Source organism: Notolabrus celidotus, chromosome 12 (assembly GCF_009762535.1).
Source record: "Notolabrus celidotus isolate fNotCel1 chromosome 12, fNotCel1.pri, whole genome shotgun sequence".
Taxonomy (NCBI): Eukaryota; Metazoa; Chordata; class Actinopteri; order Labriformes; family Labridae; genus Notolabrus; species Notolabrus celidotus.
Genome location: NC_048283.1, coordinates 16,647,948 through 16,673,241, shown reverse-complemented (window position 1 = coordinate 16,673,241; position 25,294 = coordinate 16,647,948). Strand labels below are relative to the sequence as shown.

General features: G+C 38.5%; 2 protein-coding genes across 2 annotated transcripts in view; one reads left to right on the top strand and one right to left on the bottom strand.

The window, feature by feature from the left end:
• The window catches only part of adam22 (ADAM metallopeptidase domain 22), an 81,198-nt gene that overhangs the window by 34,497 nt on the left and 21,407 nt on the right, over window positions 1–25,294 (top strand). The window contains exons 7-15 of the mRNA XM_034697499.1: window positions 1,842–1,905; window positions 16,630–16,696; window positions 16,867–16,943; window positions 17,435–17,509; window positions 18,478–18,549; window positions 22,708–22,874; window positions 22,954–23,038; window positions 23,820–23,910; window positions 24,032–24,083. Coding sequence (XP_034553390.1) covers window positions 1,842–1,905; window positions 16,630–16,696; window positions 16,867–16,943; window positions 17,435–17,509; window positions 18,478–18,549; window positions 22,708–22,874; window positions 22,954–23,038; window positions 23,820–23,910; window positions 24,032–24,083 — 750 coding nt within the window. The remainder of the gene's footprint in view (window positions 1–1,841; window positions 1,906–16,629; window positions 16,697–16,866; window positions 16,944–17,434; window positions 17,510–18,477; window positions 18,550–22,707; window positions 22,875–22,953; window positions 23,039–23,819; window positions 23,911–24,031; window positions 24,084–25,294) is intronic.
• cldn12 (claudin 12) lies at window positions 9,947–15,367 on the bottom strand. The gene is made up of 3 exons (XM_034697500.1): window positions 15,184–15,367; window positions 12,547–12,804; window positions 9,947–12,459 (listed from the first exon to the last, which is right to left on the bottom strand). Exons 2-3 carry the CDS (start codon window positions 12,763–12,765, stop codon window positions 11,629–11,631), a joined length of 1,050 nt encoding a protein of 349 aa, XP_034553391.1. The 5' UTR covers window positions 12,766–12,804; window positions 15,184–15,367; the 3' UTR covers window positions 9,947–11,628.

Sequence of the window (25,294 nt, the reverse complement as noted above, 5' to 3'; positions counted from 1 at the left end):
CAGGGGGTTAGACATTAGAGGGAGAGTATTTCCTTTATGCTGAGTCAGATATTTACCATAATATACATCCTGCTCTCTAGAAACACGCACCCACACACACGCACATACACACGCAAACTTAACTCTGCAATGCTATAAGGTATTAAATGTATAAAGAGAGAAAGTGCTCTCAGCTACATCCATTATATGAGCCACAGACAGGGAAGCATCAACTCAGGTTCCTGTTTTAGCAAAAACAAATATTGCTCCGTACACTTTGCTTACTCATATATGATAAACACTTACATTTTGAGTCAGTTAAAACTGCTTTTCATTTAGATCACATCCCACAATTATGGCAGCGGTCTAGAGGGCTGGAATCTGGTTACACCTAATGAACTACACACACATTTTCAAGCTCTCAGTAATTATCCCATGCTCTCAGCAAATCAAGTTGTTTTGTCAGGATAAATAATCTCTTAATCTTGATGAATTTACTGTTACCAGATATCAATAAAAAACAAATCATTAACTCCTGGTCCTGATGTGAAGGCATGAAAAATATATTTGAGAGCACGGCTGTAGTCATCTTCTGTAACTTTGACTTGTGTCTCCTTCCTGGTTCTCTGTATGTAATCTGCTGTAAGTGCAATGTTGGACCAGACCGCAGAGTGTGTTGAAGGTGAATTCTGAGAGTTGAAGGCCAGAAATAAGTAGAAAAGAAAGACAGGGACAGTTGGAAGGAAAAGGCAGATGTGTGAGTGTGGGTGCGTGTATGTGTGTGTGTATGTGTGTGTTTGACCCGACCAATCTCCTAAAAGCTTCCGATAAAGTTAATTAGTGGATGTTTTAGTGCACATGCGCACACGCAGCACGCAGAGACAAGGAGACCTTCAACCAGCTACTAAATGAGAAATTGATCTTTGTGCTTTTTAAAATGATTGCTTTGTCACAATGATGTGTGTGCCTCTTTCCTTCACTCATACCTTCATGTTATATACAGGGATGAGTATTGGCAAGTACCTCACGATACGATAGGCATCACAATACTTGGATCAAGATACGATAGTATCACAATATATCAAGATATCACAATATTGTGATATATTGCAACACAGTTAACTAAGAAAAATATAGAGATGGTATATATGTAAATCACACAATATTACTCAAAATTGAAAGGACAAATTAAGTCAAAACTATTTGATTGAAAACAACTTTTCCACTTAATTGTTTTTGAAATACTAAAGTCGTATTTTAGTAACAACTCGGCTAAAATATATATTTTCATTTTGACAAAAAAATCAATATTAAGAGTTAAAATATCGATATTATATCGGAGGTCAAAGTATCGCAATATATTGCTGTATCGATATTTTTTCACACAAATCTAGTAATATAGATATTTCATGGATTTTAAATGTGCAGTGTATTAAAGTTTTCCTTTAAATTTCACCCATTTCAAAGAACCAGTCCAAACTCTTAGTCACTGTTCCAGTGATACAATCACATAGTGACATTTCAGTTATGCTGTGTGGGTGATTCTCTCAGATTGGTCGACCTTTTGTTTCACATTATCCTCCCCCCTTTCTCTAAGGCGAACATGTCCTGGACACAGCAGACACATCAGACGAGAATTCTGTTCAAAACTCTACCTTGTAGGAGTGCATTACAGTCATTATTCTGACAAATGCTGCAATAATACAATAAAACCCCGCTGGGCAGGCACTGAAATTGCTAATGTATCGCTGTGATAGCGGAGGAGGAGCTGAAGTCAGATGCATTATATCATTTAGTGTAGGACAAAACTCCAGCGACAGGTGCTGATGTGTGCTCTCTCTCTTTGTCTCTCTCTTTCTCAGTGGGATGTTTTTTGATGGCAATCACACCTACATGATTGAGCCTGGAGGATGGGGTAGCAGCGATGTAAGTACCCTGCAAGTGTACATGAAAATGTGTGAACTCTGTACGAGCTGATGACCACTATTTATCCATCTCCTCATGACTGGTCCTGTTCCATGTTCTATGTTCAGATAATCAGGTATAGTGTTGGTAACTTTTTTCACCTGAGTGTGAGTGTTTTAAGATTATTTTAGACATTTTTAATTGAACTACCAGTTAATTGATGGCCGACATATGAAAGATGAAACTGATTGGTTTTACCTTCATTATAGTTCGTCTGTTGGAAAAAAACAAACACTGGCCTGGATCAGATGCTTTTCTTAGTATGATTAAAAAGCTCCCTGAACACATTTGGTCACAACAGCGGCATTTTTTTTTTTTTCAATTATCTTCTTATTTATTTTTAACATTTTATAACATACAAGACGAAAAACAAACACAAGAGGAAAGTCAAAAGAAGAGGGGAAAAAGAGGAAAAATAAAATAAATAAATAAATAAATAAAAATAAAATAAATAAAAACAGCTTGTAAAACACAAATAAGTACATTATAATAAGTACAAATAATAAGTGCAAATACATAAACCATGGTCATATTACATTATCTTTTTTGTACTCAGAGTCCAAGCATGGCCAGTCATGCTGGGTGGATGTCAGAGGTCCATTTTAGGAAAACATCCCCCTTGTTTTTCAGAGTGTATGTGCGTTGTTCCAGACGTAAGGTTTCATTCAAAGTTTGTTTGAACAGGCTAAATGTAGGGGGTCTGTGCTGATTCCATCAGAGAGGAATACATTTCTTCGCTAGGATATCATAGCAATCCTCTTCGTGTGTGTGGGATCCAGTGTTTTGTTCAGTTCTGTACCAAAAAGATAACATATTAATACAGTAATACAACCCCAATTCCAAATAAAGTAGTGACACTGAGTACACTGTTGATTAAAAACAGAATTTGATGATTTGAAAATCATTTGAACTCTTTATTTAATTGAAAGTAGTAAAAAAAAAACATATCAAATGTTGAACAGAAATGTCATTGTTTTATGAAAAGTATATGCTGGTGTCAAATTCAAAATGAGCATATAAGTATTTTCATTGAGCTCTTGAGGTGAATGATTTTCTGTTTTATTACTATTTTACTCTGTCCTTTTTTGGGGATTGGGGTTGTACTTTAAGTATACGTGATGGTTATACTTTTGGGCTTTAAAGCTTCTATGAGGAACTTTTGGTTTGAGTTGATTTTGGTTCCCCCCTGTGGACAAAATGCTATCTCTTACGCATTTGCTGATCTTATCCTGTATGTGTGTGAGTGGAGTATTGTACTATGATCTCATCCCGTACTGTCCTGCAACAGTAAAACATATTAATCTTTATGGATGTTTGCCATATCAAATAAAAAACCTGTTTTTGCAGCATGCTGTTGATCACTGTGGGTGATGTCTACCCTGCAGGAGCAGCTTTTAGAATTAAAAAAACTATGTAGAAATAAGCAATCTTTATTTTAACAGTCTCATTAGCTTTTGTAAGTCATAAAGAGGTCTTAATTTAGTCTGTTTCATAACCAGACCAAAGCTCCTCACGGGAGCTTTAATGTTTGAGTTTTGTTAAATGAAAACCCACCTAATGTTACATTTAGTTTCTCATTTATTCATATTATTATTTATTTTTGCCATGTATTAGCTGAGCTGCCATACAATGTTCCAGAGAAGCTCCAGAAGCTGTAGAAGTCTATCCCCTGGTGTGGACTATAGTATTATATTCCTGGTATTGCAGGATTCATACAGGGGTCAGTTATTGTCCTCAGAGTAAGCTGAGACAGAACCCGAATCAGTTACAGATCACACACCCGGTCAGCTCTACTTTTTCTAATGAGCCCTGAGTGTTGCGGCCAGGTCTCAGGACGGGGAGATTTACTGGATGACAAAGCCTGCAGACAGCAAAAAAAAGCCTACAGCCAATTAGATAATAACAATTACAGACACTACAGTGGGAATGAACAGACAGATCTGAGATTTTCTAAAGACGCCTTGAGCTTTAGAGTGAAAGAACAAGCTGCTGATACTGTGTGTGTGTTCCTTTATTCTAATTAAAATGTCCACAAGAAGTGTGTGTCTGGTGTTAATCAGTGAAAGGAGACAAGATAAGACAGGTCAAGGATTATTGTCTGTGTTTGTCTCTGTATGTGTGTGTGCATGTTCATGTGTTCAAGTGTCTATGCGTGCTGATATAGGTGCCTGGCACTCAGAGCTGCGTAAGATTAATCTCCATATGAAGGTTTAGTGCCAGCAGTGTTGAAAGACAGGTGAGGACACACAGAGGATGGAAAGAGGGACAGGCCTGAAAACAGGAGGAGTGTGCACAGAGGAAAACAGATTAGGTGGAAGGAGGCTCGCAAAGGAAGGAGGAAAAAACAAGATAATTTTTCAGTAATTTCATGACATGACATCATTGTATCATTTGCATAAAAAAGCTGTGAAACAAAAGGAACAAATTGGTTTGGTAGTTGCTTTATCACATTTATGCATGAATGAAAGAGGGAGGGACTTATAAAATATACCAAAGCAATAGTTTAGAATTGACTATACCTCACTCACCTGGTTTAACTTACATCTATAACAGCTACACTCTTCTTCACTCCTTCCATGTCTCCCCTGCCTCTGACCCGTCACCCCCTCTGCCTCTGTCATCCCTCTCCAGCGTTTTCTGGAGAAACTGAATTATTCAAGAGAGAGAGTGAGAGTTCTTAACTAAGAATACTCCTGCAGCGCTGGTCTTCAGAGATACAGTATCTTAGATTGCTTTTTTTAGTCATTCACAGAGATGGTGCCGTAAAATTTAGGAAGGTTCTTGACTAGTTTCTGTAAGTGTTACATGCCAAACATTCGGTCAAAGCACTGCTGGATATCAAATATTTAAAGTGAAGACATTTTCTTCATTGAGCATACTCTATCCTTTGAAAAAAACAATCTGATTTAAACGTTTATCATCAGTTGACTTACTCATGTCCAACATTTCATATCAATTTCTCTAATAGAAGCATATTCAAACTGTGTATAGCAGTCAACACATAATTGCCATTTGTTAACACTCACCAATGTGCCAATGTCGAAAATTTGAAGATTTTATCCAAAGCACTTAAAATGGACTCTTTCCCTTTGGGGATTTTTGGGGCTAGTTGATGCCCTTTTTTTAGAGGATAGCTGCTAGAGTAGGAAACCCAGGCCGTCCTCTTCGAGGGCGACAGCCCCTGTGCATGGGATGCACATTTATATCCCTAGAGTAAACCGGTGCCCCAGAACTTCTAATCTTTTAATCAAACATATAATGCTTTATTTCAGAGTTAAACTACAAAACACATCCCCAACCGTTGATTGTGTAAAAATATGGACACTGCGCCTCTATCTCCTCTGGTTGTGAGATGTGAGGCCAAAGAACTGCCCTGATGGGAGCTGACAAAAGGTGTAAAGACAAGTCAAAGTCTGTTACTGGTCTTGATGGTACAGATCTGAGTGCACCAGTGTGGCAACCTGGATTGGTAAAAATGTCTTATGAACCAGTGGATGGCTGGGTTTTAAAGTTGTGATCCGGTTTACGTATGTTTTGCTGTGTTATGTCTGCAAACTGCATGCGCTCAGCGTCTTAAATCTTGCAAGACCCTTGCTAGATGACCTATGCAAGATCCTCCTTTAGACCTTTCACAAGATTAACGTCAGCTCAGGTGGCTGGTCAGGTTAGCTCACAGGGAGATCACATTGAGTAAAAGTTTCAGCTTCTCTCTTATTCATATTGTATGACGGAATACAACTTGTAGTTTTATTATTTATACCTTGTTTGTATCAAAGCTTTTGCTGGAGTTAAGGATCCTAAATCCACAATGGACACATCAGCTCTTCCTATTGGAGTGCAACTTTAAGTCCCACCACTAAGTTCTTAGGTACAAGATGGGCTCAAAAATATATTCCTCTTAGATACTTTTACATTTATATGAAACCTTTCACTGAGAGTAAAAATATTCTGCACATAACTTCATCAGTGGTGTTGGTTTGGCGTGTGAGGTGTGAGAATCCTGTCTGCATGACAATGCAAAAGGACAGAGGTGCCCCTGAGCCCAAAGGTAGCTGTCAGCTTGTCAGTACTGAGCTCTGGATGCTACTTTCTGCAGGCAGCAGTCCCTTTTGACTGCCTCCTAACATCTCTGGGTTCCTCTCTGTTTCTCTCTCTGTTTCACTCTCAGTCTATTTATCTTTGTCTCTGTGACAGTCTGCATTGTCTGCAGGTTGTCCTCCAGATTTTGTCGCTGCAAAAACCCTGAAGTGCTCTCTGGGTATTCTGTGTATCAGTTCACACAAGTGCAAATACTAAGAAGAAAAAAAGGGTGATCTTTTGCTTTTCAGTTCATTTCAGAGAGCTCTATATTGTGAAGACTGTGTTCTAACTCATGTTTTTGTCAAAGTCTGAAGCAGCCGCTTTTCACTTGTTATCAGTGATTAACGTTCTTAGATGAAGAGGCATTGTGTACTGTGATACACCGCTAATTCCGGCTGTTGTGATTTAGTTTGAAGTGATGGAAAAAAAACAACATGACAGGACTGGGTGTGTGTCGAGCTAGAGAGTCTGCATGACTCCTGTCGGCCATATGGTAAATCCATCTGCCCTTCTTCCGCCAAGGCAGAAAAACTTTCAGGACATTAGCTAACTGTTCGTCCCGAACAAGCTTTGTCAGCCTCTGCAGCTGAACTGGTTCTAAAATGTCTCATTGTGTTATGTTGATAGTCCTGCGAACAAGAAGACTACAGTTGTTAGCTCCACAGAACAGCAGAATTAAAGTTCACAAGCTAAGAATGTGATGTTCCCGGGCCGTTACGTGGCTGATAAATATTGCACTCCTTCAGTGTGTAAGTGTCTGTGTGTGCATGCTGACAACTTGCAGTGAGGATTTGTGATGCTAGCTTGCATATGCAAAAAACACCATATGTTTAGCCTGGGTGTTTTTTCATAGACACCTTTTCAAACCCCACCTGCACCTCAGGGCATCTGCAGCTACATGCCGGCATCTCTTTGTAGTTACTTTCAGTGATGAAAAAAAAGCCCAGACCTTTCCCTGCATGTTGTTGAACGTTACAGACCACTTCAATTGTAAAAGGCAAAAATCTAAGACAAAGCAATTACTGTATTTTTCATCGTTATACGCTGAGTGTTACGGTGTAAACAAGCATTCATTTAACTGATGAGGGGATTGGAAAACGATGTGTCCTAAATCCACACAAGATACTTATATGTGGATTTGTATAGCAGAAATGCAGTCTCAAGCCAAAGTTTATTCTGAGCTTTTGTGCTCACACTAAAAAAACCAAACCAAATAAAACATAACCAGACAGTTTCACAATGTTGCTATTTTCCCAAAAATAGCATGGCACAATACAAAAAAAGAACTCCTCACAACTTAAAAACAAACAAACACGGTCCTCTGAATTAAGGAAGAATGTTGAATCACCTCTCACCTGCCTGTTTCCTGACCCTGGACCAGTCTAAGTCCTGGACAGAGGGAAGGTTGGCTCCAATAATTCTTTCTGCAGACCTGATACACACTGCTATTTGTTCCAGTCCTGCTTGGTGGCAGACCAATTAGTGATGCATGTGTTCACATAGACTGAATGATGGCAGTGTAGAACTGAAATTACATATCACCAATTCTTAACTTGTTAAAATATACACATAACTCCTATCTTATCTGTGTTTGTACCTCAGATACTGTGATGCAAACTGACCAGCAGTTACCAGATGTGTAAAGGTCAGGAAGATGACTGAGGAAGAGGGGGGTGGGGATTTGAAGGATGAAAGAAAGGGTGTGTGGACAAGGGGGTGGTGGCAGGTTACAGGGTTGGGGGTGCATGCAGAAGGATTTTTTTAGGCGACTATAGGAAAAGAAAAAGCTCAGTAAGCATCGGAGCTGATGGGATTAAAAAAAGGGGGTCTCTCTATGGCCTGAAGCCAACCTCATGTTTCTAAACCTGGACGGGTTCATTCACACACACACACACACACACACACACACACACACACACACACACACACACACACACACACACACACACACACACACACACACACACACACAGAAAGAGGAGAGTATGAAAGCGTGTTACCCCTCCCCTATTTTATATTCATGAGCCACCAGTCTGTGTCTGAGGTACCATCTCCCGTGGCAACACAGGCTCCGCCCCCGTCTCTTTGTAGCAGGACATATGAACACCATCTGTGTTTAGACCTTAAATCTCCATCCATGCTCACTCCCTGCAGAGTCTATATGCTGTGTGTGTATTTTCTAACTGTGCTGTTTGGTCTGGAGTAATGGTCCGGGGAACGACGGAGACACTGGCCAAGAAAATGTTTAATTACAACCGTTGATTTAGGAAAACCTCACACAAAAAATATCACACACTTCTTATAATGGTGGTGGTATTAATCATCAACTGCTAAACTCTCAGTCAACATGAAAGTGTCACATCAAAGGAGTTGGCTCCAATTATGACTGCTGCAATTTAGTCTGGTGGCTGCTAATCCAGACGCTCAGTCCACAAGGACTACATCAAAGATAAGACAAAACACTGGAGCACTAAAAGATTCATTTTAATTGAGTGCTCACTGTTATTAATTGGCTTTGGTTTCTCTCTTAAGCCTATGATGTGATAACTTTAATATTTACCCACAGAGTGGATCAGAGTTCAGGGCAAATGTCCCTTAGACTGTATTCTTACTGTAGCTCTTAAAGTGCAAAGAAAAACAGTGCTGCTGCTTATTAAAAATCAATGTATTATAATGTATAAACAAATTTCAGCTATATGAAGTTTGCCCTCATTTTTTTTATAACTGAGTTAAGTATTTTTTTAAAAATGCGTTATCCCTTGAGTTTCTCTCATATGATTATTGTCTGTTTTACCTCATTGTATTTATGTCTTGAACTTTTGGCAGGACAAAACTAACTTTTTGAAGACTCCACTTTGGGGGCAACTCTTGTTATTGTTTCAACTTTAGATATAAAATAGAATAGAATGTACTTTATTAATACCGAAGAGAAATTCAGTTGTTTGGTAGATAAAATTATAAAAATCACATAAAAACAAGTAATTCAGGTGTCTGTCAGCTCATCTCCCATTGGCCAGAGAGTTATGAAACCTAATGGCTGCAGGGATGAATAATTTTCTGTATCTCTCAGTCCTGCAGCGCAGAGAGATGAGCCGTCCACTGCTGCTGTTTCTCTGGTCCACAAAGAAGTGGATGATCTGTGTAATTTAGAATGACCTCTAGCTTCTTCTGTGTGCATCTCTCCACCACAGCCTCCAATCACACTGCCAGCTCTTTTCACTAGTTTGTCTGTATATATATATATTATATACCTAGAAAGCAGTATCAATATCAAGTATGTTGTCTTTATAAATAAACTCTGGTTTCTTGTTTTAAATAGGAAAATATTTTTATAGAAAATACAGTACAAATTATTTTTTAAATCAAAACTAAATAAAAAAAAGAACTAACCTACTCACTGTGGTAAATTGACAGTACATCTATCATTGAGCAGGCAGGGCCGCAGGAAAACTTGACTTGAAGTCACATTTTCAAAGCCCCTTTTCATACTTTTAGTCAGTGTAAGTCTCTTATTTTTCTTTGCCCTTCGGGACAACATACATAAAATTCTCCCCGTCTCCACTCTCCCATAAGAAAGCTTTTTGCAAAAATCAAGTTTCACCACTTCAGTGCACAGTAAAGATCATGGGAAGCTAATGTGAAACGTTCCAAATTACAGCCAAGGGATGTTACTGAACTTTTACTGGCTGGAAAAACAAAAGAGTTGAGGTGTGAATCAAAACATAGTCAGTGCGCTGTCCAGCACCTGGGGCCATAGCTCAGCATCTCTTTCAGCCTCTGTAGCAGAAATGTCAGTTAACTTTACCTCTTAAGTTTTAACCAGCAGTGTGAAGATATAAACTACAATAAATGTCTCATTTTGTTGCAATTATGCAGTTATGTTAAAGTTTTGTTTTGAAAGCCCATAAACCACATGCAGAGATACCATAATGTGTGTTTTAATAAAAAATAAAAAAGAAGACAGTGTGGAAAAACATTTCACAATATCGGTGACCTTTAGTAAAGTAATACGATTAGCACAATAGACTATGAGGACATTTTGATCAGTGCTCATTATGTAAAACATACAGAAGGCAAGAGGTTAATACTATCACCATTAATCAGCATAATGATACTACTCAGCAAGTTTCTGATGAACAACACTTCTGCTATTTCTATTTGTTTTAATATTAAGCTTCATAATTACATAACAATGGGTAACTCAGTGATTCCCAAACAGGCGGGGACTGAGTAATGCAATGCAACTGTGTACACTGCTGGCAAAGCATGGGCGATTTTATGAAAGGACAGCCAGGTAAACGCAGCACTGACACTGAATATACACCAAACCTGACATAAATTTAAAACAGGCAAGACTTATGAGAAGCCATACCTTGCCGCAGATCACCCACATATTAAAAATTAGGAGCTTGCATTTTGTAGTGTTTTTTTAATTGCCTCTAATGGAAAAGTGGCTTGTTGGTTTTACAGTGCGATGCCCCTTACTGTAGTTGCAGTTCTGTTTTTGTTTTTTTACACAGTGTTCTAAAGATACATTAATTTGTTAGTACAGCATGTGTCTGATATTGTGATTTAGTGCATATAGACATTGGAGGTAATAAATGGATGTATGGATGCGTATCACTAGGGGGAAGTAGGCGCTTAGAAAAATGTTTTAACCACAGGGGGGCTCTGCAGTGAAAGGTTGGGAAACAGTGATTAAAAATCTGCACAGCTTAAAAACTTCATAGTGTGACGTAAACATTGCAGTACATGTTGACGTAAGGGATGGAGCAGTGTTAGAAAATACTAAAAGCTAATAAAGTCAGTGAACAAAGACTATTTAGACTAACATAGTATTCACATAATTAGTGCATTAAAAACATGAACAGCGGCTCTTCATAGGGCACTGTGACATTAAGACAATAATTCATGTTACAGTACAAACACGTGGTTCAGTTAGAAGCTGTTCATCAGAGCCACAAAGTTTGACTTCATTACACTGTGGTTTCAGAACAGAGGACCTCCACAGTTTAGTGATTTTTATCATTTCAGTGTTAGCTCGTAGTATATATAGTATATACAGCATAAACAAATGTAACAGGGATAACATTTTGCCATTTCTGCAGTTTTTGGCAGCCAGAATAAGTTCCTGTGAAGGCTAGAGTAGGAATTTATGCTGAGTCATCTTTTCTAGCAACTTTTTGTAGGCACTAGTATGTTGGTCCATTGGCCACTTCAACAGGAGCTGTTATGTTATCCTACTCTACTTGTTAAACAGTGAGATAAGCCACAATAGTCAGTTAAGGTTTCTTTCACTGGTTTTGGCAGCAATAACTTCATATCCTCTCTTTTCTACAACACTAAGCTGAATGCAGAGTTATTTCTCTGATGGTTTCGTGGTCTTCTTCCAAAGAAAATCTCATCCTTCATTTAGTTCCTCCAGGGTTCTTCGACTGGGTCTCACCTTCTATAATCAGCACTTTACAGACCCAGACTGACAGACTGGATTCTTGAAGCTATCACTCTGGGGGACTGCAAATAGCTCTCATATTATTAACTTCCATCAATCACACTCTGTTAGTTTTATCAGGAGTGAATTTGATGGTATCAGCTTTCCTTCTCTTACTGTCCCTGGGTCAGGACGGGAATGTCGATCTCGATGGCAGACATGCGAGAGCGGGAAGAGTAGCGATGGCCTGCATAGCTGGATCCATAGGCCTGAGAAGGGGCATAGCTCTGCGAGGGTGCGTAACTCTGCGAGGGTGCGTAACTCTGCGAGGGAGCATAGCTGTAGGCCTGGGTCCCTCCCACTTCAGAACCATACCCGTCTGGAGCAGAAATCTGAGACATGTACATCTGTGGCGGGGCAGAGGTGATCACACTTTGTGCGTAGCCCTGGGATGGCAAATAAGGCTGGGTGTCGATCACAGTAGGAGGATATGTTTGAGGTGGGAAAGGCTGAGGACCATAAACCGGGGAGGGGGGATATCCATTGGCAGTGAGAGGCTGAGTTGACAGAGAGGTAGGCAAAGTTGGCAGCGGCAACCAGAAGGGCGAAGGCAACTTTTTACACATACAGTACCACATGAACATCAGCAGAGAAGCCAGCATTAGTCCCCCAGAGCAGCCAATGGATACATACGCAGCAAAGCCATCAGAAAAAATGTTGTCATATCTTTTGTTCATTTCCTTGGTGCGAAACAGGAACCAGACTGATGGTGCCAGGGCGACAGCTCCTCCTAGAAACAAAAACGTCCCTGCCACCAGGTGACAGCCTGCACTGTTGACTAGGAACCTGATGGTCTTAATGTCTGGTTCAGGCTTGTCTGAGCAGCAGCAGGTCTTACACATCCCTGACATGCACAGCAGCAGGGCCAAAGAGCCTAGCAGCAGACCTGTCGGCAGACAGAACTGCAGCAGCCGCAGATCCAGCTGGTCCACTTTAGCGTACCACTTGAAACATAAAAAGACATGATTATGGCTTTAGGACATAAAAGAAAAAAGCAAAGGCATAAATGATTGATTTTCATAGAGAAATACCTCTGAATCATAGTAGTAACATCCTGAATAGCCATCCTGTTTCACACATTTAGCCCACAGCCCGTCATACACGCTGATATTCTTGGCATTACGATTGAAGGTGACGAGTCTGGTTACTCGCCACTGTGGGATTAACGCTGCCACAGCAATCCCTCCCACAGAAACAATGGCAATGATGAAGGCGAATGCGTTAGTGGCATGGATGTCCCGGCAAGACATGATGGGGGCTGACAGGAACTGAGGCACGGTTGAGAGTTCCTATTTGAGAAGACAAGGAAGGAAGTCAGACAAGCAGCTGGTCAGTTCAGTGGACAGTGAGACGCTCTAAAGGTGACTTTAGGGAATATTTCATACAGAACTCCCAATCCTCAGTAAAAATGCCTGGTTATACAAGTTTCTTTATATGGCCCAATTATTGTTAAAGTCAGCTAACTGTGTCACAGGCTGACCTAGCTATGGGCAACCCCCCTTTATTTCTTTTCACCACAGTGTAGTTGACCCAATATCTGCTGTCCCCGAGAAACAATGCTCTCATTTCATTAGCAAACAAAGTGGGAGTGACTTGGGCCCTGAGGTTGCAGGGAAAGTGTCTATACTGCAGTACTTTACACAGACTCCACAGCTGAACAATAAGCCATTGACATAATGATAATAAAGCCATTAACTTGCTTGAGGTTCCTATGAATGACAGTGTGCAGCAGTGACTGACCAAGGCTCTGTGAAATATAAAGTGAAACTAAACAAATATAACTGTATCTGGACTTTAACCAAATTAAAAAGAACAGACTCAGATCATTCCCTGTCCCCAGTGAGAGCTAATTGTATTTAATGCACTTGTTAGCTGTTTTGATGAAATACTGGAACAGTGCAGACTAAAGAGAGCCCACATGTGAGGTTTTCCAGGCTGTATATACAGTATATGTTGTTGTGAAAGTAGAAGAGAGCAGGCTCTTGCAGCTGGAGCCAGAAAGGCTTTCAGTCTGCAACATCTTATTATTATTCTAAAGCCTAGCATTAAGTCTTACCTGAAGTTGCCCAGCTCAAATATGTTAATCTGACGCACATAAGTTGTTTATTTTACTAGTTAATCATAGTAATCTTATTGCTGTGCATTTCATTCTGTTTTCAGTTTAAGTCCGAAGGTCTTTTAAAATTTGTTTTAAACACAATATGCACCTTGTAACATACTCCCTATGCATTACTGAAATCTTGTAATTAACTTTGCCCCATAAATCTTGTATGGAAAATATTATTTTATTCAACGGATCGCCAGATAACCTCAGACTTGTAGGCCGTATCCCTCATGAACAATCAACAGTAAACCACTAAAGACTCCTGTGATACATCACATACATGTGCAATACTTTGATTTCCGGTGCAATTATTATTATTATTCCAACCTTTATTTAACCAGGAAATGCTCACTGAGATAAAAAATCTCTTTTCAAGAGAGTCCTGGCCAAGATAGGCAGCAGCACAGTTACAGAGTTACAATTTTACAATAGACATAAATACAAATAGCAGACACATACAACAGCTGAACAACAGGTACTTCCAGAAAAACAGCATGCAATACTTCATAACCATATGCAATATTGTAATTTATCCCATAACATATTTTATTCTTATATTCATCTACTACATGTGCACTCTGGCTTAGGCTAATTTAACTTAGTTCATGTCTTTAAAAGTACTTTGTTACCTTTCTTTGTACAGATACTATTTTATTTTTATTTAGAACTTTTGGATTTGTGTTTAGGTTTATAAATGTATTGTCCTCACTGTCTTGTTGTGTCCTTACTGTCTTGTTGTGTCCTTACTGTCTTGTGTCCTTACTGTCTTGTTGTGTCCTTGCTGTCTTGTTGTGTCCTTACTGTCTTGTTGTGTCCTTGCTGTCTTGTTGTGTCCTTACTGTCTTGTTGTATCCTTACTGTCTTGTTGTATCCTTCCTGTCTTGTTGTGTCCTTACTGTCTTGTTGTATCCTTACTGTCTTGTTGTGTCCTTACTGTCTTGTTGTGTCCATACTGTCTTGTTGTGTTCTTACTGTCTTGTTGTGTCCTTGCTGTCTTGTTGTATCTTTACTGTCTTGTTGTGTCCATACTGTCTTGTTGTGTCCTTACTGTCTTGTTGTGTCCATACTATCTTGTTCTGTCCTCACTGTCTTGTTGTTACCAGTACCAGTGTTACATTCACCACGTCAAATTCATTGTGTGTGCGAGCTCACTTGGCAACACATCTTTCATCTATACATTACTGACATCTTGTAATTAACTCTGCCCCATAAATCGTGTATGGAAAATATAATTGTATCCATCTGATTGCCAGAAAACCTCAGACTTGTAACGGTAATAGGAGGTTTATCTAGCTAGCATTCGGCTAAAGTACCCATACATTACATTGGCTCTTTAAACCATGAGCTGGTTTAACAAATACCATTGATCTTATAAATTACTGCCTTTGATTATTAAAAGATTCACCAAACAAACAGAGGTAACCTACACAAAGTGCAAATTAACCGACATATAACGAGCTTGTTAATTAGCCATCAAGCTAGCTGGGGGCTAAAGTTAGCATTACAACCTGTTGCTTCTTTAGAGGCTCAAACACGATCACTAAGTTCACTATGATCACAGTACCTTTCAGATCCAGCAGCTCAATCGTGTTTGGATCGCATTTAGCATAACACTTCTTCCCCCGTTTAGGCACGAACCAACCCAGAACCTTTTTCACAAAGTTACGGCAGATAGAACCGTAAACAGGATATGGTCTCATAGTAGGAGCAGTGGTGTCTGTCTGCCCTCAGTGGAGTCTCACAGGTGCTTTACGCAGGCGGGGGTGAGTTAGTTTTTGTGGGCACGGATCAAATCTCTCCTTACCGAAATAAAACAGAGCACTGAAAGCACAGGGTTGATACAATAACACTCGGAGTAAATCGAAGAAGATTGTCAAGAAATAATAGGGGAGGAAAAATGCAACAGAGGAAAAAAATATATGTTTTCCAGCAGAGCCAGCCCTAACCAACTTAGTGCCCTAGGCAAGATTTTATCTGGTGCCCCTTGTATTGTAACCAACTCCAACAATCACATCACGTATACAATGAAAGACAACTGACATCCAGCTTTATGTTTTACAGGTTTTCTTTGTTTTAAAATAGAAATTACCTCTAAAAGAACATTATTAAAATGTTAATAACACTGATATTTAGCAGGGGGAAAAATATAATCTCAAAATACATAATGTAATAGTAACAGACTTTATTCAGTCATTAAATAACATAATAATTTTCACAGTACAGACACTTAAAAGCAACCGTAAGGTATTAAGTGATGAGCAGAATGCTTATTAAAGCCTAGCCCACATTTTCTATCCAATTAAGCTAACAGCCTCCAAAGTGTACAGAAAACAACAACAAAACAAAACAAAAACAAAACAACTAAATCATGAACACAGACTTCAAAAACTGATTTTCATACCGTTATTTTTAAAACCAAAAGTGAATCACAAGCTTTTACTGGCATAATTCTGCAATTTAATCCAAAATTAAATTAGATAAAACAATATTGTTTTTCCTATTATTTTTCAAATTTTCTTCGTCACTAATTTAGCGGCGACCCCTATGGACTGCCGGCGCCCCTAGCATTTGCCTATACTGCCTAAGCCACGGGCCGGCCCTGTTTTCCAGAATAGCAAACGTTCATGTTGGTCTAAAACTGATTGTTTTTTTTACATTCATGCATTTTGTTCGGTGGCAGAGGTCTAGTCATGTTTTTAGCAAACCCTTTTCTAAGTTTCCAATTTTCATGTTAGCTGTAATGATATCACTTGGATATATGAATTACATGTCTAATGTTTCATCTCCTCTGGTCTGGCTTTGACAGATATTACAGTTTTAATGTGTGTGTTTGTTCTTCATGTTAACTTAATTAACCACCCAATAAGCTTACAGGCCATCCGTTAAGATTAGACAAAGTAAACAAGAAACATGGATTTGTAACATTATTTTCACAAATGTAAATACGCATCAGCCTGAATCCGACAATTAACAGGAATTATGATTAAATTATTCTTGTTGTGTCTTTCAGGGAGATGTCCGCATTCATTTGATCTATAAATCTGCAGGACAAGAGGGGCTTCATGCTCTCCTCAACGGTAAGAGGAGACCTGAAAACTGTTGTTATTTAATGTATGATTATTTTTTATCAAAAGTTGTGATTTTTATTTTATTTTATTCTGTGATAGATATAAAAGCTGTGCCTGACTATTTTTGTATTAGTGCTGTACACAGATATTAATCCCAAATGAATGTTTCTGTTTTCTAGGTGCACTTCCAGAACCCCCCTTTCCCAGCCCTCCTTTTCCTGGGTCAAAAGTTGTTCACACGAGAAAAAAGAGACAGGTAGGCTTTCCCTGCAGGTAAAATAATTAAACCCAGTAGAGGGACACTGATGGACTACACCATATGGTGTACACAGTGTAACATTGTACTGTTCCCACAGTGTATGTTTTATGATAATTCACAAAGCTAAAGATAGAGCACTGTTCACAAACTTCTCAAACAACTGCTCTCCTCCGCTCTCTCCTCTTCTTCTTTGTCTTCTTCTATTTCATTAAATATTTACAGTGCGAGTAGTGGCTGCTTCAAACCTCGTCTTCTTTTCTCAGACACAGTCAGATGTCTGCGGCTGTCTGTCCCTTAGAACTACTCTCATCTTTATTTGGAATTTGGAAAACCGGCAAACTGCAGCTTAGTTCATAGCTGTTGAATTTTGTATTACTTTTCTGTTCTATGTGACACATGAGGCCTGATGCCATCTTTGTGTTAACTTAGTGTGTTTGTTTCCTGAGATTGACCCTGATGTCTTTTTTTCTGTGATTGTTAATTTTCAGGTTTCACATACGTCAAGAAGTGTAGAGGATGAGGCCAAATACATCGAGCTAATGGTGATCAATGACCATCTTATGGTAAGATTTTAACAATATAGATGTGGTGTGAGTGTACAGTTTTATATATATAAAGTAATGTATAATGTGAATAAGAAAAGCACCCCTTTCATCCAAATATTCCCTGAAGCCAAAAATATGCCTGTGCCAGTGTTGCCTCTGTTTGCTTTAGGACAAAAACCTACCGAGTAACTACTGAAATGTCAGTTCTAGATAAAGATGTAAGGCTACTACTTTGAATTTGCCCATAACATTGTACTATATTAGGATTTAATGTAATATGTTCTGTGTAAGTACATCCATTGATTTGTTAGTTAGAAAACAATTCTCTGAAAGAATGTCAATATATTTTAGTCGTGTTAACATCATGTGTTGAGTTGAAGGGGTTAGTGGAAAAAGCATCCCATCAAGAAATGAGAGTATCTGTGTAAAAGCTCTTTCTGCCGTGTGAATTGCATTGTTTAAAAGGTTTCTTTATTTAATTTTTGGAACTTGACTTCCTGGTTGTTGCTTTCTCATCCCATATTGGCTGGGCTCCATTTACAGACACTCAAACAATGATATTACTAGTCTTACTCTTTAAGTTGATATGATAGTACAGGATGCTAGCAGGCCTGAGAGCCAACACTATAAATGAAAAAAGTGCCTGCACTCTTGAGGCACTCTAAATTCTCTCTTTAATGCACATAACACCAACAATTTTCATCCAAATGGCCGCAAGGAAAATCTCCTGGGCCTAAAATCGTTTTATGCACATAAAACGTTTGACTATTTGGAGCAAAAGCAAATGTGCAGACACCTGCTCCTTTTGATAGCTTGAAATGAATCTGTTCCAGAATGTGAATCACACTTGTGTTTTTTTTCCCTCTCCATCCCTCTGTGTGCCTCTCTCTCTCTCTCTCTCTCTCTCTCTCTCTCTCTCTCTCTCTCTCTCTCTCTCTCTCTCTCTCTCTCTCTCTCTCTCTCTCTCTCTCTCTTTCTCTCTTCAGTACAAGAAGTTTCGGCTTTCCATTGGGCACACAAATAACTATGCTAAGTCAGTGGTCAATATGGCTGACATGGTAAGAATTATATTGATCCCCTTCTTGGAAAGCTTACCACAAGCACTCCCAGGTATTGGAGCTGCACAATCCTCTGTTTTCTGTTTTAACCAACCACACTATGCAGTCCAAACCTCTTATGCCTCATAATTTGCTGTAAACAGTCATTAACCAGTCTGAAACAGCAGTGGCATCCCAGCAGCATAAATGCAGATATTTCTGTGTTCCGTCACTGGTAGCAACATCTGTGTGCTGTGCTACTGAAATCTGAACTGCTGCAGGGTCATGTCTGTAAGCTGATAGGCTTGAGAAGCTAAGGAAAGGTCGTGCTTTTTTGCTGTGTCCTTGAAGAGGATCGTATGAAGCAGACGCTATTTGGGAAGTCAACATTGATTTCCATGTACGAGTATAGAATAGTCATTTTTTCTAGTGTGTGATTTACCCCCATGTCACTGAGGCCATGACATATCATGGTTTATGGAAACAAGTGTTAACTTATAATCAACATCTGAGGTACTTAATCCTCCTATTATGTTTGTTTCTCTGCAACAGCAATAATGTTCCTGGGTCAATTTGACCCGGTGCATATTCAATTATCCAAAAGTGTCAGAACCCCAAAAAATCCCAATACACATTTTTTTAAATCTGATTTTTAACTCCATTACTAACCATTTAAATCAAGATTTGGTCCATTGGTGTTCTTCAATACTCACAGATCATGGTTTAATGAGGATAACTCACTCGTTTTTCATTAAAATTCATGTTAAAACTCTTTTTAATGTACATTGGAAAGTCCTAAATATAAATACAATAGTTTTAAATGACATAGATTTTTGTTTATTTTATTTTATTTTACTTTTTTTTTTTTTCTTTTATGAAGTGATGTTGATAGATTAACACAACACCTCTTCTGTCACATGCTGCCTAGATTTTTATGCTGCATTTAGCTGGTTTGGAAGACATATATTGCCTAAAATAGACTTTTAAAGGGTCAATTTGACCCGCAACATAACAGGAGGGTTAAATTAATCTCATACAGTGCTGCTCAAAAGTTTGTGAACCTCTTGAACATTTTGGAATTTTCTATTATTTCAACCTGATTTCCTTATTTAATCAGAACCGTTATTTTTTATATGATATAGCAGGTATAGGTTTATCAATTCAATATACTTTTTTTTTTTTAAAACAATTGTGTAGTCAAGAGTAAATTAAAAAGAGTTTTTTATCAACTGATGTAGGTGCAAAAGTTAGTGAACCCTGAGCTGCATTGCTTAAAACAAGCAGTTAAGTAGAATCAGGTGGGACAAATTGGTGGCTAAATTAACCACTGAAATGGACCAATAAAGTGAGAGATGTTTAGGGAAGAAATACCAGGTCACTTTAGTCTTACCAGGTGAACCCATACAGGTCAATCATGCCGAGAGGAAGAGAGATCTCAGAGGACCTCAGGAAGAGGGTAGTGACAGCACATTTGTCTGGGGAAAGCTATAAAGTCATCTCAAAAAAATTTGAGCTTCATCGTTCCACCGTGAGGCAGATCATCTACAAATGGAGAGCACTGAAAAAGACTACAACCCTACCTAGAAGTGGACGACCTTCTAAAATATCAGCAAGAGCCACAAGAAAAATGATAATTCAGGTAAAAGCCAACCCAAACATAACATCTAGGGATTTGCAGACCTCTCTTGCTGCATCTGGGACACATGTGCATGCTTCCACAATAAGAAGAAAACTCAATCAACATGGCTTTCATGGAAGGGTTGCTAGGAAGAAGCCTCTGCTCACAAAAAAGAACAAAGCTGCCCGTCTCAACTTTGCCAGAGAGCACCTGGAGAAACCTGAAGCTTTTTGGAAGTCCATTCTATGGACAGATGAGTCCAAAATTGAACTGTTTGGTCACAACCAAAACCGCCATGTTTGGCGAAAAGTCAACACTGCATACCACCAAAAGAACCTTCTCCCAACAGTGAAACATGGTGGTGGGAATGTTAAGATCTGGGCTTGCTTTTCATCCTCAGGACCTGGACAACTCCACATAGTCCAGGGAATCATGAATTCTGAGGAATATTGTAACATCCTGGAACAGAACCTGAAGCCATCAGTTTTGAAGTTAAAGCTTGGCAGAAGATGGATCATGCAACATGATAATGATCCAAAGCATTCCAGCAAGACAACCAAGGAATGGCTGAAAAAGAAGAAGATTCATGTTCTGGATTGGCCCAGTCAAAGTCCTGACCTAAATCCCATTGAAATGCTGTGGTGGGACCTGAAGCGGGCAGTTCATGCCAGACGCCCATCCAACCTCTCTCAACTGGCTGCGTTCTGCAAGGAAGAGTGGGCAAAAATCCCCCAAAGTAGATGTGAGAGACTGATAAGTCACTACAGAAATCGTTTGGTTGAGGTTATCTCTGCGAAAGGAGGTGCAATATCCTATTAACTGAAGGGGTTCACATACTTTTGCACCCATGATATCTGAGTTTTTCTTAAATCAACCACTTGTGTTAAATAAAGAATGACAATTTTACTATTTCTTTTGTTTGAGTCCATTATTTGGAATGTCAGTATTGTGGATTGGGGTATAACTTAACATTTAATAAGGTTATTTTAGTATTTTTTTACAAAAAATCTAACCATCGTTGTGGGTTCACAAACTTTTGAGCAGCACTGTATATCTAATTTGGTCAGCTGTGAAAATATGGCTCAATCTTTGAGCTAAAATATAATTGTGGACTACTTTTATTGTTGAGTGTTGATTTTTATTATCAAAAACTACATTAAGCAGTGGAAAAAGTGGTTTCTTGAGGGTTTTTTTAAAGCTCATACTGTGATTTTAAACTCTCACTGAGGAAATTGTGATGGAAACATGAAGAGGTAAATTTGCGTTCATGACATTAATAATTTTTGCGAAGTAGCAACACTAAAAAAGATACTTTTTTCATTATTCAGCACCAGTTAGAGATGTTCCAGTTTCAAGTTTACTTCTGATTAAAACAGCAGTCGGACTTTTAGAAAACAAACAAAATTAGAATAACCAGCAATGAATTGGAAAAACCCAGAATAATAACACAAATTTCTGCTATTCTGTAGTGTTATCCACAATAGATTTTGTCTACTAACTTTTTCATTTTAAGAATGACGGAATACAATCTTTTTTTGTTTTCATATTTTGCAACAGAAAGCATGTTTATTATCCAGACAGAGAAAGGAAGAAATCTTCAGAACTAAGTGTTGATGAAACACCTTCAGGGTTTTTCCAAGGCTCATGTTTAACTTAATTGTCTGTATATCAGATGCTAAGTCATGTTTCTCTAATGCACAGTCACAAAATCAAGAATCTTGACGCCTCTAAATGTTAAAAAATTTAACAATTCTCCAAGCAGAATTCACATATTTGTATTTATTTTATTATTTCATTATTATCTACACATCCTTTTTTAATGTAAAACTACCCCTTCACTACTCACCACTGCACTATTATCATATTATTTTTAGCCTGTACATATTAGTAATGCCTATTTGTTATTCTTTTGTGTTTATAGTTGATGTTATTATTATTATTATATTTATATTTTTATTTGTAGGTCTTATTCTTATGCCTTTATACAAAGAGAGCACAGTTTACCAAGTCAAATTCCTTGTGTGTTCAAGCATACCTGGCCAATAAAGCTGATTCTGATTCTGATTCTGAAATTAGTAGTAGTGAGGTTGTAGCAACCAGATTATCACTGAACCTTGCACAGATCATTGAGCATGTTATTTCTGCTGTGTAAGCTTTGTTGTTTAGACTCTTGGCATTCAGCTCAAACAAGGAGGCTTTTCTGTTGTCCTCTTTTACCGTGTTTGTCCAGCCTGGAACCCAAACAGATTTTCCTCTTACAGGAGCAAACATAATTATTTGACGTCCAGTTTGCTCCTGTATGTCCTTCAGACAGCTACCCTTGTTGACTCCGTCTCGCCTGCCTGTAACGTGCTGCTGTCTGCTGGCTGGATCATATTGATCATGCTGACTGTGTGATGGGTGCTCTCATGACAAACAGCTGGAGATGTTGACTGAAATGAGACATGCCAGTCAGTGTTTGTATCAATCAGACCATTTCCAGCCAATCAAAGGCTGTGAACTTGACAAGTCATTACTTTCAAAGATGACTCATTTTTATCCATTTTACTTGAATTCCCCAGATTTTCAAGGAACAGCTTAATACCCGTATTGTGCTTGTAGCCATGGAAACGTGGTCAGCTGACAACAAGTTTAACATCGACGATGACCCCATGGTGACGCTGAGGGAGTTCATGAAGTACAGAAAAGACTTCATCAAGGAGAAATGCGACTCTGTTCACCTCTTCTCGTAAGTCTAAACATCAAAAGACCTCAACGTTTATTTTATATTTCTTTATTGACATTTCTTCTTGCCTGATTCTTCTCAGAGGGAATCGGTTTCACAGCAGCTGGGGAGGAGCTTCCTACATGGGAGGAGTTTGCTCCCTGACTAAAGGAGGGGGAGTCAATGAGGTGAGTAGCAAAATCATGGTTACAGATTTTACCCTTAACATACACTGTTGATATGAAGTATTCTCTTTTGTTTAATGAAGTAACAGAAATATGAATTTTCAACATGTCAGTACCGTGCGTCTGTCTTTGTAGTTTTAACTCTTAAAGCAGTCAAGTTTCTGATATGGAGAGCTTGTTTTTGACAAAATAGAATTTCTCTGAATAAGTCTAATAATCTGTTTCTCTATAATGCTTTTTTAATTATTATTTTTTTTTAGCCACATGTACACAAAACATATACACATATATACATACATACACATATATACACATATATACATACACATACATGCACACATACATATACATGATAATAACAGAATGAAAATAAGTAAATTAAAAAAATAAATAATAATAATTAAGTGTCGAGTGTCGAATATGTTGTGTGATGTTGACATACATTTAACATTTATAATACAGTGAGGGAGTGTGAGTGCAGTTAGGGGACATAAAGGGAGAGGGGTGCGTGCGTGCGTGCGTGCGTGGGTGCGTGCGTGCGTGCGTGCGTGCGTCTAAGTAAAAGAAGTTGGTCTATGTGTTTGAGTTAGTACTGTCAGGTAATATCGGAGGCAAGTTTATTGATGAATGTAGACCAGGTTTTGGAGAAGTCAGAGAAGTCTCTATAATGCTTTTTCTCTCCTTCCTATCTGTCTGTCTGTCTGTCTGTCTGTCTGTCTGTCTGTCTGTCTGTCTGTCCATCTGTCGATTCGTCTGTCCCTCTATCTGTTTGTCTCCTCTTCAGTACGGTAAAACAGATGAGATGGCCATAACGCTTGCTCAGTCTCTCGGTCAGAACATCGGCATCTTCTCTGACAAGAAGAGGATCCTTAATGGTAAACAGTTAAAACTTGACCAGCTCATTACTTTTCCCTAAAGTTCTCACACACAATTATGTTTTTAAAATCCCCTTTTATAGGATACAAAGATTCATTCTTTTCTATGTTTTTTTTCCAGGCGAGTGCAAGTGTGATGATCGATGGTCAGGCTGCATTATGGATGATGTTGGGTAAGTTACTCTACGGTATATATTCCCTAATCATGTCATCATCTTAAAGCCACAGTGAAGACAGACAACAGATTGTATGTTGGAAAAACCTAACTAAAATTTAAAAAATTGTTTGGTTACACAAGTTTTGAAGATCATCCAAAAACGATAACTGATTATATTAATGAAGTGTGAAACTACCTTTGATTTCAAAATGATCAACCCTTGGATTGATTGGGGATGATTGAACTCAGCATTTTAAGATTACGTAATGACAATTTATATACTTTTTTTTTTTTTTTTAACTTTGTTTATTGATTTTCACATAGAGAAACAATCACATCCAAAATTAGAGATTGGTACATTTTCCTTTTCTTTGGAACAAAAAAACACACAGACGACATACAAAATACAAAACAACAAATAATCCCCCACCCCGACACATACTCCCTCCAGATTAACTAAATAGAACTCCAAAAATTGAGAAAATAAGACAAAAAGCAAGTATAATAAAGATAAACAGATGAAAGCAATAATCTAAAGATAGTAAGACACACCAGGGTGATGCTCAGTCTAAAGACATACAGCAAGCTGAGCCCTCGACATGAGATAAAAAAAGGGTCCAAGATTTTTTGAAAGATATGAGCTTTGCCACTCAGGGTCAGCCTAATCTTTTCAAGAAAATAAAGTACACACTTAACCTAGCTTGAATAGGTAGGTGGGACAGAGGACTTCCAATTCAACAATATCAGCCTTCTGGCCAACAAAGTCGTAAAGGCTAACATGTCTTTCTTGGCTGGAGAAAGAACAGATAGAGGAGGAGACACAAGTTATATACTTTACAAAATGGAATAAGCTATGTTTAGGTTTATAATATTTTTGTGAGGGATAAAACTTAGTGCTACCGTTTGACTTATTGAAGCATAGTTAGCCTAAAGCTAACTTTAATCACAGTAGCATGGTGGGTTACAAATAATGAACAATTAACTCATTCACACTGTGACAGAACAGCACATAAAAATCAGGAACAGAAGCACACACCTTTGCACATCACACACACAAACACCACGTTAGCAAAAAGAGAAGTTATGACTGTCTCTACAATGAGGTGTTGTTGTAGTGTGAAGGTTCTCCTCTAGGTGTCAGCCCATGTTTGTTTTCCATAGGGCTTGTTTATGTAACTTCACTGGGCTTCTGTCAGCTTCAATGTGTTATATAATCTGTTGCTTGCT